Here is a 16,774-nt window from a genome sequence, read left to right as displayed (position 1 = left end):
AGATTAGAGTGCCAGACTCTCCATTCTGTCACGAGATTGGAGAATCTCCATTCTGCCACGGAAACTTGCTAGGTGACCCTTAAGCCAGTCACCTACCTCATAGGATTGTTGGGAGGATAACGTGAACAAGATAACAATGTAAGTCACCACTGAGAAGACTAAATTAAGTAAAAATAAATAAAAAATTTGGTAAATTGGAAAAATATTGTTCCATTCTCCATTTCATGGTTGGGACTTCGAGTAAATTCCTGAGCAGAGATACACCCTTTGGAGTCCATTGACTTAAATGGATTCAGAAAGGTATAACTCTGCTTAGAATCGCGCTGTTAGATGGTTGAGCCTCTGGGCGGGTGAGCAAGTTTTTCCCCCCATAGGCCACTCACTTCTGTGGGCTTGTTTGCAGGGTTGTCTAACATGATCTAAATGTGGCATGTCTCACAGTAAATTCTGCCTGACCCTTACTGGAAAAAAACTCTTTTAGGAATTGCTGTTCTATTGCACAGCATCAGCTCTTGTCAAAGGGATTTATGCACCAATGCCAACAGTTGAAGTTGAAAGAATGGGCTCACAATGGAATGGAAATTAGTTTCATGGCACTGGAAAGAGTGCCCAGATTGCCACAATGGTCCCTGAAGGGGAACAATGTTATTAATCATAGACTCGAGCAACTTTTCTCCTTAAATGCAATTATTGTCATTGCTGTTGAATTAAAAAAAATATTTTGGGGTTTAAAGGCTCGTTTCACCTGCAGCCTGAAAGATACACAGCTGTGCGTTCGCACATCCCAATAAATTATACATTACATTTAAGGCCTAATAAATGTGCAGATCTGTTGTTTTTTTTGTTCCCGAGACAGATGAAGACTTTGCAATGAAAAGGACCATTCTTAGAGTGTCTCCAGAAGGCAGATTGGAACGGTTCATCTGGCTTCAGCGCCCAGTTCTCCTTTTCCCTCCTCTAAAAGTGAAAAAAAAAATCAGCTCCAACCCTATCATTAAACAAAGAATCGTTACATTGATGAGGAGAGCATTTCTGGCACAGCCGCTGCTCAGTACGGAGGCACAGCAGGCCCACATCTTGTGGAGCACTTGGCAGGAGACCAGCATGCCATTAATAAGCAGGCGGCTGAAACTTCAGCAAGGGCACAGCGTGTGTGAGCAAAAAAGATGGTATAGCTTTTGGTTCACTCCCAGACCAGCCTTCTTTGACAAGTAAACCTGTACATGACTATCCTAAGAAGTGTTGTTGTTATTGTTTTTAGGTGTCAAGTCTCCGCCCACTTATGGCGACCCTGTAAGGTTTTCAAGGCAAGAGAAGTTCAGAAGTGTTTTCCTATTGCCTGTTTCTAAGTAGCGACCGTGGATTTCTTTGGTGATCTCCCATCCAAATACTAACTAGAACCGGCCCTACTTAGCTTAGCTCTGATGAGATCAGGCTAGCCTAGGCTATCCAGGTCAGGACAAAACAGAGTTACTCTAGTCTAAGTTTGTTGAAATCAGTGAGCTTAGATTGGAGGAAGTTTGTACATGACTGGAACTGTAAAACACAGGAATCACATAGGCCCCTTCCGCACAGGCCAATAAGCATGGACTAACAATGGTATAAAACCTGTTTTAGGGGGGAACTTCACACAGATCCCGCTCATAATGCAAGTCTGCCCCGTATTCCCTTCATTCAAGTTTTTCAAGAATCGCACTATCTGCAACTCTTTTTAAATAGCCCAGGTGGCATCTGCTTCTGAGTGAACAGCAGGCAGGGAGGCGCTTGTAATGCTGCTGCACATTCTGTTTTTCTTTTCTTCCCCACCTGGCATCTGCGTAGCCAAGCAAGTGCACAGGGTCCTAACATCCGTCAGCATGGCTGTGGGGGTCCAGTTGTGCATGCCTCCATAGCCACGCATAAGTGGGAGATAGTTTTTTTTAATGCCCACATTGCTTCCTGGGCTCCGTTTGCTGCCCGCAGGGAGGCATGTGAACGCACCGACTGGAGGGAGAGATGTGAACGTGCCGACTGGACCTGCATCCTGACTGCAACCTGCTGTACTTTTGCTGTGTGGAAGGGGCCATACACCCACGCAAAAGAAATGCAAAGAAACATTTTATGTAATAGCCACACACTATTCATCAAAATAAAAAATAGTACCACGTGGAGAAATCAATCAGGCAGATTTTGGCAAGACAACCCCCTTTTAAAAACTGCTTTTTTAAAAAAAGGCCATAAAGGTGGAACTCAGCAGATCTTTCTTAAGAGAGAGTTCTACAAGTGTGGGATCATCACTGAAAAGGCCCTGCAATATGTCTATAATAATCCAGCTAGATACAAAAGATTTGAAACCCAGCATTTTTATCCTTTTGTTGTAACTGATTTTTTTAAAAGCTTTTCTTTAAAGGTGTGATTCTTGTCTTCTCATAATGTTCAATACCCCCCATTATTTTAACTTCTAGGGACAATTCAGGTTTGATTTGATCTAGAACCTAATTACTGGTTCCAACACCACATTTCAAGCAAATCTACTTTCTCCCTGTCAACTTTATTCATTGTCCCCCTTTCAAACCCATATACATAGTAATAGGAAATACTATGGCATGAATTAACTTGATCCTGGTTGCCAGTGACACACCCTGATACTTAAGGACCTTACGCTTGATACTTAAGGACCTTACCCTTCCCAGTCTCAATCTCCTCCTGATTTCTTGGTTGCAGTCTCCCTTTTGATTGATGATGGAGACAAGGAATAGAAAATCTTCTATCATTTTAGTGTCCTCACTGTTGACCCTAAAGCTGAGTAATTCTCCAGTAGTCATCAATTTTGTCTTCTTGATGTTCAGCTGTAGTTGATTTCTATACTGGCTGTCCAGTGATGTCCAGCAGACATCTAATTGGTTGCTTGAAACATGTACTTGCAATGAACAAATTGTTATCTTCACAAAATTCTACAAGTCACTCTCCTGCTTCATTTTGTGCTCCTAACCTAAATCTGTCAACAATATTTTATTCTGCTTTGTTTTCTACTTTTGGGTTCCGGTCACCTATGATTATCAGCATATCTTGTTTAGGTGCGTGATCAATTTCTTTCTGAATGCTTGCATCACATTTTTCAGTTTCTTCATCATGGCCACCTGTAGCTGGAGCATAAATCATAGAATCATAGAGTTGGAAGAGACCCCAAGGGCCATCAAAAGTCCAACTCTTCGGCAATTTGTTAGGAACTCTGATACAATGGCTAAACCGGAACATGGCTATGCCGATAGCTTCTTTCCCGGATAAAAGTGCGCCATTGGCCGTTAAGGTCTCCCCTCCCCCTCTCCATTAACTCAAAACAAACCTCAGCTGACTACGAGTGTATCTCGCAACTTGTCAGGGCTTTCTTTTTTTTAACATAATGACTTCTTGTTCAACATATGGCTGTATGAAAGGGATCGTAGGGCTTCCATACCATTCCATGAGTAAATGGAGAAGTTAACAACAATAAACATTTCAAAGCAATAGACCTTGGCTGGGATTTCCGAAGCCACAAGCTCGGGGAGTCAGAAGCACACCCGCAGGCCAGGCAAGGCAAGGCAAGGGCAGGGCAGGGCAGGGTAGGGCAAGACTGGGCGAGGCGGCAGGGCGGCAGGGGAGAGACGGGGCGGGGCTGCGCGCTCGTCACTCGGTGCTGCTAAGCCGGGAGTCTCTGGAGAGAACAAGGGGCTCATTCAGCCTGCGGCAGCGAGGGGGAGAGGGAGAGCCGCGCTGGGCAGCGGCCAGCCGGGAGAGGGGCGCCCCGCCAGTCCGCCTGTCTTCCTCCCTCCCGCGGGATCCCGGCCGGCTCGGCAGGCACGCATGGCGCGGGCTCCGGGGCAGCCGCCGCAGCTGCTGCTGCTCTTGTGCCACCTGGGGCTGGCCTCCGCCTTCAACCTGGACACGGAGAACGTGGTCGTGTGGAGCGGCGAGTCCGGCAGCCTCTTCGGCTTCTCTCTGGCCATGCACCGGCAACTGGAGCCGCAGGACAGGAGGCTGTAAGTGGCTGCGGGGGGCTTGGCGGGAGACTGGCCGGTGGGGTCGGCGCGCAGGCGGACGGACGGGGGAGCTCGGCCCGGACGCGTCGGGGGCTGAGCTGGGGCTCTTCAGGAGGCACTATTCTGATCCTTCAGTTTGCGGCGAGTCTCAGGAAAGGCGGGATCCTCGCACTGCAGTTGCAAACCAGGCTGGAGGTCTTGCAGCGAGCCTGGCGCGCGCGGGGTGTGTGTGTGTATGTGTGTGAATGCGTAAGCATTCACAGGTGGGATCGGGCGTTAGCAAAGGGATCGTTTGTTCAAAATAGTGCTTGTTCCCCGCGACCTCCGAGGGTTGTGGGACTTGTTCCCGAGGGGGAAAGGAAGGCTGCGTCGGCTGCTGTGTGGCTGCAAAACTGCAGGCGCCCCTTCAGAAGTTTGTTCCGGATTGCGCCTGTGTTGTGATTTCTCCACTAGGGGCTGGAGGTGTGGAGTCGGGCGGGTAGGTGGTGTGGTGGGGGGGGGGACGACGATCTGCAATCACTTCCGCCCGTGTGGTTCAGATCTCTCCCTCACCTAAACAGATTTTGTTCTGTGTTGAGGTGTTGTTGGGTTTTTTTGGCAAAATATGGGGGGGGGGGTGGGCACCAACCACCTGTTAGCGAAAGCTGGCCAGATGAGAAAACCGGAGGAGCTCTGGAAGACACGGCAAACAGATGGCACGTATCAAAATGTCGGAAGGGAGCTTGAGGCTGATGTTTGCAAAAAGAGAGTGCCAGATTCTTGTTTTCCTGCATGCCTCTTCTGATCTAGCAAGGTGGCTCGAAAGGGGAGGGGGAGTGAGAACCATTTAAAATATTCTAAAGGACATAAAACTGCCATCCCACGTCTTGCATTCCTGATCTCTGTTAACAAAGAGGGCCGAGGGTGGTGTGCAGCAACAAAAGGAGCCCTCCCCCTAAGGGGAATGCAAACTTCTGGGGTCAGGTCAGCGGTGCAAGGGGGTGGGGCTAAAATAAGTGTTTTCTCCTCTGCAGGGAAGCACGTTTGAAAAAAAGCAAGCCTTGCTCAGGATGCTTAGTTTGAACACTGTTTGAATGCTGACTTCTTCCAAAGGAGACCTTCCCCTTTGGTTTGGTCTGTCTGTCTGGCACCGCGGCACACCAAGAAGATGCAATCTTGATCAGGCATCTCTCCGTCCCCAGCTAATGCAGGACTTAATTGAGTCAGGGAGCGAGTTTAAAACCACCAAAAAGCCTTGTGGCAACACAGAGACCAGCAGTGGTGACATGCACTTTGGTGAGCTGGAGCCCACTGCCAGATGCATATTGGCTGGGGGGAAATATAGATGTGCGCGTTCAAAAGAAAGACAAGTTTGGGCCAAAAGGCCTGGCCCAGGAACACCCCCCCCCCAAAAAAAGGGGGGTTTTGCAGTTACTTGTAAACCCCAAAGGAAAATATCTGGTCAGACAAGTTTGTCTGCAACAGATGATGGTTTGGTTCTCCCTGCTGCCCCTCTGTGTGTGTATAAAATATTAGATTTTGTGCTGCCTCTCCCCTGTTGGACTTGAGGCAGTTTCCAACAAATCAAATAACGTAAGTTACATATAAATACAACACAATCCATATCTGAAACCATTTATTGCATTATGGTTCCTTGATGATGATAAACCACTAGGTTCACTGAGTTGGCTGTAAAAAAATTTTTAAGAAGGAAAGGAAGTGAAGGAGGAGGAAGCCCAAGAGAGTAACCTTTGCTGCCTCAACCATAGGCCCAGTGGAATAACTCTAGGCACTTTTGCACGTGCAGAATCCACTTTCACAATGGTTTGCAAGTGGATTTTGCCATTTCACACAGTAAAATCCAGCTGCAAAGTGCATTGAAAGTGCATTATTCTGCATGTGCGAAAGTGCCCTCTGTCTTGCAGGCCCTGTGGAACTGAGCCAGATTCCACAGGTCTCATTGGACAGCATTCAACCAAGTTGGGACCAGGGCTGGAAATGCCCTAACCCTGGTCCAGGCAAAGTCAGTGATGTCTGCTCAGACTGGAAATGGCTCTCCAGGGTCTCAGCAGAGGTCTTCCAAGTCACCTGTTGCTGGTCCTTTTTAGCTGTTTTGTACTTGGTTTGAACCTGGATTTTCTGCATGCCAAGCAGATTCTATACTCCTGAGACACAGCCCCACCTCATGTGCAAGGGAATGAGGTGGTGAAATGGTCTGTGTCACTTCAGATTGCAGGAGGGAGGGTCGCATTTTGGAATGCTCCCGGTTACCACCCATCCTTTGCCTTTATCTACCATCTTTTATACATTGTGGAACACCAAGGTCCAAACACATCAGGTTTCCAGGTAGTGTTTTTCTCATCCAGGACCAGATGAATTCCATCTCTGCTAGCTTCAGCAAGGTGGCTAAATCCCACGGACCTTCCGACCTTCAGAAGTCTGATATGTAGAAATCAGCAGGTGAAACTTTCCCTGGCAGGAAGTTGAACTTTATCAGCTATTTACTACTGAGGAAGCTTTTGGTAAAGAGAAGGCTGTGGAGCAAAATATGGTGTTACCTAGTTTACAGTGTACAGTTGTCTGGTTCTTTGCAGTGGAAGTCAGCTGAGTGAAGCAATCACTGTGCATCTGGAGGATGCAGGTACTGGGCTTCAGGACTACAAATCAGTTGTGAACTGGCTAGATTAGAGGTGGCATAGTGAGTGCGATGTAGTGGTCAGAAGGACAAGATTTGAGTCTAGTAGCACCTTAAAGGCCAAGAAAATTTCCAGGGTGTAACTTTCGATAGTCAAAGTTCCTGTTTTAGAAAGTGGTTAGAGAGTTGGACTAGGATTTGTATCCCAGTTTTGAATCCCAAGCTGTGCCACTGAAAGAGCTGTATTTGGTTCTGGAACCCCTGACTTAGAAGATGGGACATTTGACCAAGTTTGAGTAAGCGTTACAAACATTTTAATGGTGTTTATAATGGCATCTCACAAAGGTGCAGAATACTTTGGTTTAAAGAGGTAAAGTATTTTTAAAATCCTACCACAAAATATACCACTTTTTTGTAATTTAAACCCTTTAATGTATCGAAGAGCCACCCACTGTCATGTCATGTGAATATTCCTGCTCCCCCTCCAACTCATAGTGACATCCCTGAATTGAATACATTACTAGAGAGCAGCTATTCCAACCTGAGTGATTTTAGCAGCTTATGCAATAGTTGTAATTCGCGGTCATTTTCAGAGCACCGAAAATCCCAAAATGGACGTTATGTGATATTGTGACAAAGGCGGAACGTGCACACGTGCCTGGAAGAAGTTTGTGGGTTTTTTGGCAGCTCCTTTTGGAGCTGAAAGGGAGGGGCTGTCTCCCTTTCTTTTTGCCCTGGAGGCAGGGCTGCATTTCCACAAGTGCCTACATGTGCTTCCTCTGGGACAGCCTGAGTCATGCCCCATTCCGGTCTCTTCCAGTGTTTATTAGCTTGCCTTTGGACTGTGCATGTTCCTTCTAGTAACTTACTTTCTGTTTCTGTGAGTGGATGTGCCATGAGACACTGCCCATCACGAAGCATGATTCCAGCTGCATGGATGTAGTCTGGAGCCAACAGAGAAGGCTGCAGCCCTGAATATGCTTTATGGGAAAGCAGTTTTCACTCCAGAGAAAAGATGTTTCAAGACTGGGAGAGAGTTTGCTCCATAACAAGTAATGAGTACTTATATTAGATGCGCTCACATGGTTTCCTGCTGATCAACTGGAAGTCAAAGGAAGATTTGATTGATTTATGGGTCCTGGCTCAGATCTCTCCACTCATTTCTGCTGCTGGAATTGGAGTACTGTATGTGTGACATTTGTTGATCTCTCTCTCCACCCCTCCAAAGCTATATACCTCCAACTCTCACCTATGCTGTTAATGGGAATTTCTCCCTATCACCCGCAGCCAGCATTTTAAGGTGCATTTTCAGCATTTCCGGGGACATTTGGGGCTGTAGTAGGAAGGGAAAGCAAGGAAGTTAAAATTTTCAGTAAGATCCAAGCCAACCTCAACAATAGTTCCATATTTTCAAAGTATTAACTTGAAACATAGAAGGGGTTGGTACTTCAAAACCAAATGAGTTCACTTGTTACAAAAATAAACTTTTTGGTAACAAATTTAAATGAGCACCTGGCTTATATTCCTGCTTGTTTGGGGATGTCTCCCATTCTAGAAGGTGGCCAGCAAGATAATCTTTCTTATGTTGCCAAGTTTGGCCTAGATTGATGGGTGGGGCGGGGAGGGGGTAAGCAATCTTCACCCTTGTTGTTACTAACAAAGGACAAAAAGAATGCAACAAAACACAAACTGCCCACCTACATAGCAGCATTCTTAACTTCATAGAGTAGTTGATTGAAATGTAACTGAAACATCTCAGTTTACCCCAAAATTTAATTTGGATTGCCTCTAAACTGAAAATTAGTTTACATCCGTGACTTGTCCAAATAATAATCTGTTGCTCCCAGGTTGCATGACATGCAAGATCGGGTGAGTCCCAGATGTTCCTGTCTTGTATTGATGTGATGGTATGGAAAAGACAGCCCCAGTGTGTTTCTTTACACCTCTAACTATAGTGCAGTGATTATGCAACTACTATAGGCTGTGAAGTAGGTTTTGTCTCTCGTGTGTCGTCTCCTTCCATCTGAACAGACCCTTTATGTATGGTGTCTCAAAAAAGCAGCAGAATTGTCTCAAGATGCCTGCAGAAGATTCTGGAAATGTTGGGGAACGGATTTGTCAAAATGCCATTCTTTTCAACAATGTATCTTCGGCCCCTTCTGCGCATACAGAATAATGCACTTTCAATCCACTTTCAATGCACTTTTCAGCTGGATTTTACTGTGCGGAATAGCAAAATCCGCTTGCAAACAATTGTGAAAGTGGATTGAAAATCCGTTATTCTGCACGTGTGGAAGGGGCCTTCCTATCTAAAAGTTATTCATTTCCATTCATATTGCTTTACTTCCCTTTTCTACAGCCCATGAAGTTGCAATTCACTTGCTGCACTCTCCTGTCATTTCATACTGAACTTATGAAGCTGACTTATACTGAATTCAGACTGGTTTCATCAAGGCCACTATTGTCTGCTCTGACTGGCAACAGCCCTCCACTGTCTCATGCAGAGGTTGTTCACATCACCTGCTACCTGATCCTTTTAAGTGACAATGCTTAGTGAGGATTGAACCTGGGACCTTCTGTTGGCAAAGCAAGTGTTGTACCTCTGAGCTATGTAGCTAAAGGGAGAATTAAAGTGCCTATGTATGTGAGAGAGAAGGATGATAGAGAGTTTGCCAGCTTCCTCCCAACAGAATGTGGGGGGCAGTGATCCAGGGGAATTATGGGAAGTGGGAAAGGTCAAAGGGAGGGAACTAGGAGTTGAGGGAAAACTATGTGAAGACGAGGAGAAGCATGAGGGGGCTGGAGGAAGGCTGGAATTCTTGTTTTGAGCCAATATAATTGGGTAGTTCTTTGGCTGCAGACCTTTAGCTTATGTCAAGTCATAAAGTGGTGAAAGTCTTAAGTAAGATTTCACAGTTATTAATAATTTCTGCAAGGGTGGCTGGAAGGTTGTTTGTGGTTTTTGAAATCTAGTCAAGTCAAGTAGTATTTATTGTTTGAGCCATTGGCTATAACATCCAAAAATACATACAGTTAATGAAATCTATTCAAGAAGAGCGAAATGACTATTAATGGCAAGAAAATGGTCATTCTAATCAAGACAGAATGGTGCCTTGTGGCATCTTAAAGACCAAAATATTTTCGGCATAAGCTTTTATGGGCTAGACTTCCCCAAATGCATATCTGAAGAACATTCAGATGAAATGTCTGAATACGTTCAACAGGACTGGCTGGAGACTTCCCTCCCCAATTTTAAAAATGTGACAAACTAGGAAGTTAGCAAATTCAGAGATGTGTCTGAAATAAAACAGCACTTTCTCGTCGTGGATAATAAAACTGTTCAGGACACATGGATCTCTGGATCTGTAGAATAAAGTCCGAATAAAACCAGCCTCTTTCAGTAGTGTGTGTTGGAAGGCTATTACGAGACAGTAAAGGATGTTCTCGGAGGGAAGGTGGCATGTTGGGAGCCCGATCTCATCAGATCTCAGAAGCTAAGCAGGGTCAGTCCTTGAGCAGACTACCAAGGAAGACTGCTGAGGAAGGCATCTCTGCTTCTCACCTTGAAAACCTCCTTGCTGGGGTCCGCATGGTTTGGCTGCACCTTGAGGGCACTTAGGTACCTAATGAATGCCAGTGAGAATGGCTTTATTAAAAGTACATAGATTTGAATCTGCTATAGCAACCATAATGTCTGTTGTATGTATATTCTGGAGTAATTTGATGGAACAATCCTGAGACTGGATGGCAAGAGAAAAAAAGGGAAGATGTTAACTTCCTAGTTCTAAGCTGTTCTTGACCTGTATGCTCTTTCTCACTTCAGCATTTGGGTAAAGAAGGGCATCCTTCTTTTTCTTAATCTGTGCAGATTGGTCCCTTCTGAAGGCAAGAGCAGAGAGAGCGGGGATAGATAGGACACTACAATAACGGCCTTTGTTTCGCTTATCGGGATGAAAGGGCGAGCTCAGCTTCAAAGCCAAACTTCAGTTGTGACTTTTTAGATATGATTGTTGAACAAACAGAAGAGTTGGCTAAAATGCTAGGGTCTTCCAAGTGGGCTTAATTCACAGTGACAGCTGGCTTCTGTACTGACATGGGTCTACCTTCTATAACCCACAGTGTAAAGCTGAATTCATCTCTCTTCTGCTGGGCAAGCAGGTCCCTGTTTCAAAATGTAAGGTGGAGCGGGAAGGGAAGAGGAGGCATGAGAGTCCTTCTCCTTACACCTAACATGAGTCTGGAAATATTCCCCTGAATTGACATCCCTCACAGGAGAAATTGATCTTTGTGAAAAATCAGTGCGGTATAAATCTGTTGTGGGCCTCTGGAGGCCTGAGATAAATTATTTACTGATGATGTCACAGGACTGATGCCTAGCCCACTACTACTGAGAATCTCCGTGAAGGCTCTCATCAGATTCACCCAGGTTCTGAACCAGTGAATGGAGCCATTTCAGCTTGGGAACACCTGGCCCTTTCTGCACGGGCCAAATGAAGCGTCCCAGGGATGGCAAAAACACCATCCCTAGGAGAGCGTTCGCATGGCCGGTGTTGGTGCATTGCAGCAGCGCCGTCCTGCCTTTCCCCGGGCAGCGTGAAGCCGACCCTGACAACCTCGCTCATTGAGCGAGGTTTTCAAAATACTGCGTCTTCCCGGTGGCGCGGTGCGAACTGCTCCACAGGGAAGCCGCCCTTTTCCCTGTCGCTCCCACTCACCTGCCTCTCCAGCGTTGCTTTGGAGGACTGCAGGAACCCGCCCACACTGTCCTCTGACCTCCAGGGGTCGGTGTGCAGCGTGGGTGGGTCCCTGCAGCTCTCCAAAGCGACGCTGGAGAGGCAGGTGAGTGCGGGAGGGCGACTGAGAGGCGGCTCCGTGTGGAGCCGCCTCTCTGGCTTGGGAGGGAGCTGGGACTGCTCATACGAGCAGTCCCCCACACTTTATGCCGGTGGAGAAGCGCTGCCTCCGCCGTGCAGAAAAGGCCTCTGATTCTATCTCAGCCCCTGGTGGGTGAGATCCGGCCCATTTCAGTGGTATCTCTGGAGATGTACGTGCCTAAGGTTCTTCTTGCCTGTAATAAATGCAGAGTTAAATACTAGGACCGAGATAGCCCAGGCTAGCCTGATCTCATCAGATTAGAAGCTAAGCAGGGTTGACGCTGGCTAGTACTTGGTTGGAAGACTTCTAAAGAATACCAGGGTCATGCTGCAGAGGCTGGCAATGGCAAACCAAGTCTCAATGTCTCTTGCCTCAAAAACTCTGCAAGTAAGATGTGACTAGATTGTGGGGGGGGGGATAAAAACAAAGGAAGAGTTATCATGTTTTTCTTTTTATTTCAGTTCTAGTTTGGCCTTAGAGAGAAGTAAATGCTGCCCCCCCTTTTAAAATGAAAAAAACAACAACAACCCTACTTTCTGAGGATGCAGTCTGAATGCTGGGGAGGAAGGGGGTCACTTGCCCCATTCCTTGTTCTCCATTTGTTAGTTCAGACTTGATCTCCTTAGATCAGAGGTATTCACGCCATGCGTGCAGACAGCTAAATTCTCAGTGCCTGTCAATCAGAAAAGCCATGTGACTACTGTGTGCCCTGGGTACCGTCTCCCTAAACACACACAGTAATGTAAGATATAGCTATTAATATTAAATAGATTAGTCTAATTACTGGCATATCTCTGAGAGAGGGTTCTCTCTCCCTGCTACTGCTGAACTTTAGTCAACTTTTGTACATCAAAGGGAGCAGCATGGCATAGAGTGGTAAGTGTCAGAACTGCAGTCAAAGCTCTGCTGATGACTTGAGTTCACTCTGGGTGGAAGTTGGTTTCAGGTAGCCGGTTCAAGGTTGACTCAGCCTTCCATCCTTCTGAGGTCAGTAAAATTACTCAGCTGGCTGAAGGTAAAGTGTAGATGACTGGGGAAAGCAATGGCAAACCACCATTGGAATGAGGTTTGTAGGTTAAGCTTATGACACAAAACAGTGCACAAGCATTCATATTCACCAGAACTCTTCATTTGTCTGAACTTACAAACATTCCCCATGCAAACACTGCAGGTTGCCAACCTCCAGGTGAGGCCTGCTGTTGTCCTAGAATACAGAGATCAGTTCCACTGGAGAAAATAGCATGTTTGTTATTTGGACAGTGTGGCATCAAACTTCAGCTGAGCTCTCCCCCCCCCCCCCCCCTGAACGTTGTCATTGCAAGACTTTGTCTCCTAACCTCCAGGAACTTCCAAAGTTAGAGTTGAGAACCGTAGCAAAGAGTTCCCTTTAAGATGGACTGTAGTGTTTCAGGAAACAGGGGGGTTAGAACCTCTCCCTCTGTTCTGAGGGAGGCACCTGACAGCTGCAAGCCCTACTAGCTAATGGCATTCCTCACTTTGCCAAAATGTGGTTTAGCTCTCATATTGAAATGAGCCATAAGTAGGAAGTCAAGGAAGCACAGTTGGTCCTTGAGCTGCTATCACTGCCCTAGATGGTTTTTACCACCATGCCATCCCAGATGCATGCTATATTGAAGATCCTGCAATTGTACATAGTTTCAGAACTGCCTGATCGATCCTGCTTGTAGTTGACAGAATAGATTTGCTGAAGGCTGTAAGGCTTGAACAGAAAGTTTTGCTGAAATCAGCAGTCTTTCTTGAATTGTTCAGGTCTACATGGTTGAGAGTTAAGTGGTTAGAGTGTTGGTCTAGGATGTGGGAGACCACTCTGGAGTCCCCACTCTGCATGGAAGTTTGCTGGATGACCTTGGGGCCTGTCATGCACTTTCAACCTAACTGACTTCACAGGGCTGTTGTGAAGACAAAATGGAGGAAAGGAAAATGATGTAAGTCACTTGGGGTTCCCACTGGGGAGAAAGTTAGGGAAACAAATAAATTGTTCAGTGCAGTCCTGTATGGGCTTACTGCAGTCAAAACTCTTTGATTTTAATTGAGGCAGTATGGTGTAGTGGGCAAGAGTAGCGGGCTCTAATCTGGAGAACTGGATTTGATTCCCCACTCCTCCATATGAGCAGCGGACTCTTATCTGGGGAACTGGATTTGTTTTCCCGCTCCTCCGCACGAAACCCGCTGGTTGACCTTGGACTAGTCACAGTCCTTCAGAACTCTCTCAGCCCCACCTACCTCACAAGGTGTCTGTTGTGGGGAGAGGAAGGGAAACGAGCTTGTAAGCCACCTTGAGTCTCCTTACAGGAGAGAAAGGTGGGGTATAAGCCCAAACTCATTTTCTGTATTCAAACTGGATTATTTCTTTATTGGATTGAATTTCAAGGATTTCAAGTTTCTCAAACACAAATTAGGTCTTTAAAAACACTACTAAATAAAGGAAAATGATAACCGTTCATGTTTTTTTAAATACGCTGCAGCTGAGGATCACATGTAATCATGGAGTGAACAGGTGGTTCCATCAGCTGATTTATTCAGTATATTTTTGTCTTTCCTTTCCTTCAAGAGCAGCGGTTCTCAACCTGTGGGTGGCGACCCCTTTGGGGGTCGAACGACCCTTTCACAGGGATCGCCTAAGACCACTGGAAAACAAATCTTTCCGATGGTCTTAGGAACCGAGACACAAATAATTTTATGGTTGGGGGTCACCACAACATGAGGAACTGTGTTAAAGGGTCGCGGCATTGGGAAGGTTGAGAACCACTGTTCAAGAGGCTTAGGACAGAGTCTTTGCAACATCAACTCTGTGAGGTAGGTGACAGTGAGAGAGAGTGGGTGGCCCAAGGTGACACAGTCAGCAGCCATGACAGATAGCTGGATGTGAACCAGAGTCTTCTTCATTCTAGCCCGACATGAGAACCTCAACCCCACACTGGGGGCTTTAATATTGTAAGGTGTGCTGGAATTTATTCACACTCTTGAGTTCTAACCTAAATGAGTGTGATGGTTGCAGATACAGAAAAAGCTTGTGGTAAATATAGGACATTTATTAGAAATGAAAAACTCTTGGGTTTGCTAATTAGTTAGACATTTTTGAAGCTGTAATGATTTAAGTGCTGCCTATAGTGTTCTGCAGGCGCTGACCTGAGGGAAACATGGATGTATGTAATCTTTATAGGGCCACATTTCAATTACAATGACTGCTGGTAGGTTCTTATATGCCTTTTGCATTTGGGAAAGAGGCTAGCTGAGGCAGTGGAAGGAATACCAAGACGGTTTTTATTTTATTAGCATATATAAATCAACCTTGGGCTGTCAGGTACATTTTGAACTGATGTTCTCAGAGCACTTAAAAGCATCTCTGAGGCAAAAGAGAGAGCGCATCTAAAAATTACACTCGCACGTGCCTAGACTGATGAGTGGCTAATCTTCTGAACAAAGGCCATTTTGTCACCATGTTTATATATTTTTACTTCACTTCTACCCTGTCTTTCTCCCCAGTGGGGACCCAGAACAGTTTACACCATTATCCTCTCCCCCATTTTATCCTCACGACAGCTCTGTGAGGTAGGTTAGGCTGAGAGAGTGTTAATGGCCAAGGTCACGCAGTGAGCTTCTATGACTGAATGGGGAATTTGAACCTGGGCCTCACAGATTCTAGTCCAGTATTCGAACACAGTATACCAGACTGACTGTCGGGACATAAGGACACTCCTACTAGATCATATCAAGGGTCCATCTACTCCAGCGTCTCATAGCTGCCAATCACTGATCTCCAAAGAAGGGCATGGAGGTCAGAACCCTCCCTTGTTGATCCCTAACAACAAGTGTTCAGTGGTACATTGCTTCTGAACATGGAAGTTCTATTGAGCCAATGTGGCTAATAGCCATCAATAAATGTCTGTAATCTTTTAAAACAGAAATGCTATTAAAACCGTCTAAGTTAGTGGTCATTATTAATCTTGTGGCACACACATGCTGGTGTACTTAGCAGAATATTTTTTGAGCTGTTCAAGTTTAATTCCGCTACAGTTGCAACCTGAAAGTGAGGCGTTGTGAAAAATTAATGACAAGCGTTTGCCCTACCAGTGCGGTTTGTTTTTAAGAGGAACTGTGTGTGCTGAAGGCGAATTATGCCTACCAAGAAGATACAGGATCCCTGGAATTCTGGTAACATCTATGAATCCTAGAACTCTCTTGAAATTTCTTATATGACCAAACTCTGGGCAATATTTGGGACTACCTGGATCTATGAAAGGATCTTCTCATTAATGAAACTGATGAAATCAAAGCCACCGGAATTGAAATATGCCCTGACAGAATACACCTATAGTTCAGATAGCTGTGTCTATGAAATACTAGTATTCTTATTGACTAGGCCTGTAACTGTCCTTTTGTACAAATAACGTTGAGTAAACTGCTTTTGGACTGTTTTGTAGTAGATAGGAGCCAGTGTGGTATAGTAGTTAGGAACAGTGGAATCTAATCTGGAGAACAGGGTTTGATTCCTCACTCCTCCACATGAGGGGCAGGCTCTTATCTGGTGAACTGGATTTGTTTCCCTGTTCCTCCTCATGAAGCCTGCTTGGTGACCTTGGGCTAGTCACAGTTCTCTCAGAACTCTCTCAGCCCCACTTACCTCTCAAGGTGTCTGTTGTGTGGAGGGGGCAGGAAGGAATTTGTAAGCTGGTTTGAGACTTTTTATAGCTGAGAAAAATGGAATATAAATCCAAACTCTTCTTTTACTACTGCTTAAAATCTATGTTTTTAAATAGCTAACAGGCTTTATTTGTTACTAGAGTAACCTTTAGAAAATTACCCTGCACACAAGGATTTATGATAGTGCAGCCCTGCCATAGGGTGTTTTGTAGAATGCTTAACTGACTTAAATGGGCATGGGACTCCCTACACCTTTCTGGAGATCCTAAGGCTGAACAGACGAGCATAAAATACCTCATACTCTACCATCAAAACAGCACAGTCATAGAAAAGGTGGGTAAACCTGCCTAAAATAGTTAGGATCCTGCCTGAGCCTGCCACAATAGTTAGAAGGGTGAAGGGTCTGTGACAGCGTGCAAGGCAGAAAGTCAATAGAAGGCAAACTGGATTGTATTATCTTGTGTCAAGAGGAAGCACATATACACAGTCTCTTCTCTAATTCCTTGTTCACCTTTTGTTAAGAGTAGCATTTTCACTAGTAGCATCCAGGTATTCTGAAGGTAGAAATAAGTTGCGGGAAAATTTTTTTAAAACCTCACTTTGTGTGTGTGTGTGTAGTACT

The 16,774-nt window shown here is 45.5% G+C and overlaps 1 protein-coding gene across 2 annotated transcripts in view; it reads left to right on the top strand.

Moving 5' to 3' along the window:
• The first annotated feature begins 3,640 nt into the window (after nt 1-3,640).
• ITGA6 (integrin subunit alpha 6) overlaps nt 3,641-16,774 on the top strand; it is a 75,455-nt gene continuing 62,321 nt past the window's right edge. For both annotated transcript variants that reach the window (XM_048483921.1, XM_048483922.1), the window contains exon 1: nt 3,641-3,998. In XM_048483921.1, the coding sequence (XP_048339878.1) occupies nt 3,823-3,998 (176 nt within the window). In that variant the 5' untranslated portion in view covers nt 3,641-3,822. The remainder of the gene's footprint in view (nt 3,999-16,774) is intronic.

Source organism: Sphaerodactylus townsendi, linkage group LG02 (genome assembly GCF_021028975.2).
Source record: "Sphaerodactylus townsendi isolate TG3544 linkage group LG02, MPM_Stown_v2.3, whole genome shotgun sequence".
Classification (NCBI taxonomy): domain Eukaryota; kingdom Metazoa; phylum Chordata; class Lepidosauria; order Squamata; family Sphaerodactylidae; genus Sphaerodactylus; species Sphaerodactylus townsendi.
The sequence above is the reverse complement of the archived record's forward strand: the minus strand, read 5'-3'. Positions and strand labels throughout refer to the sequence as shown.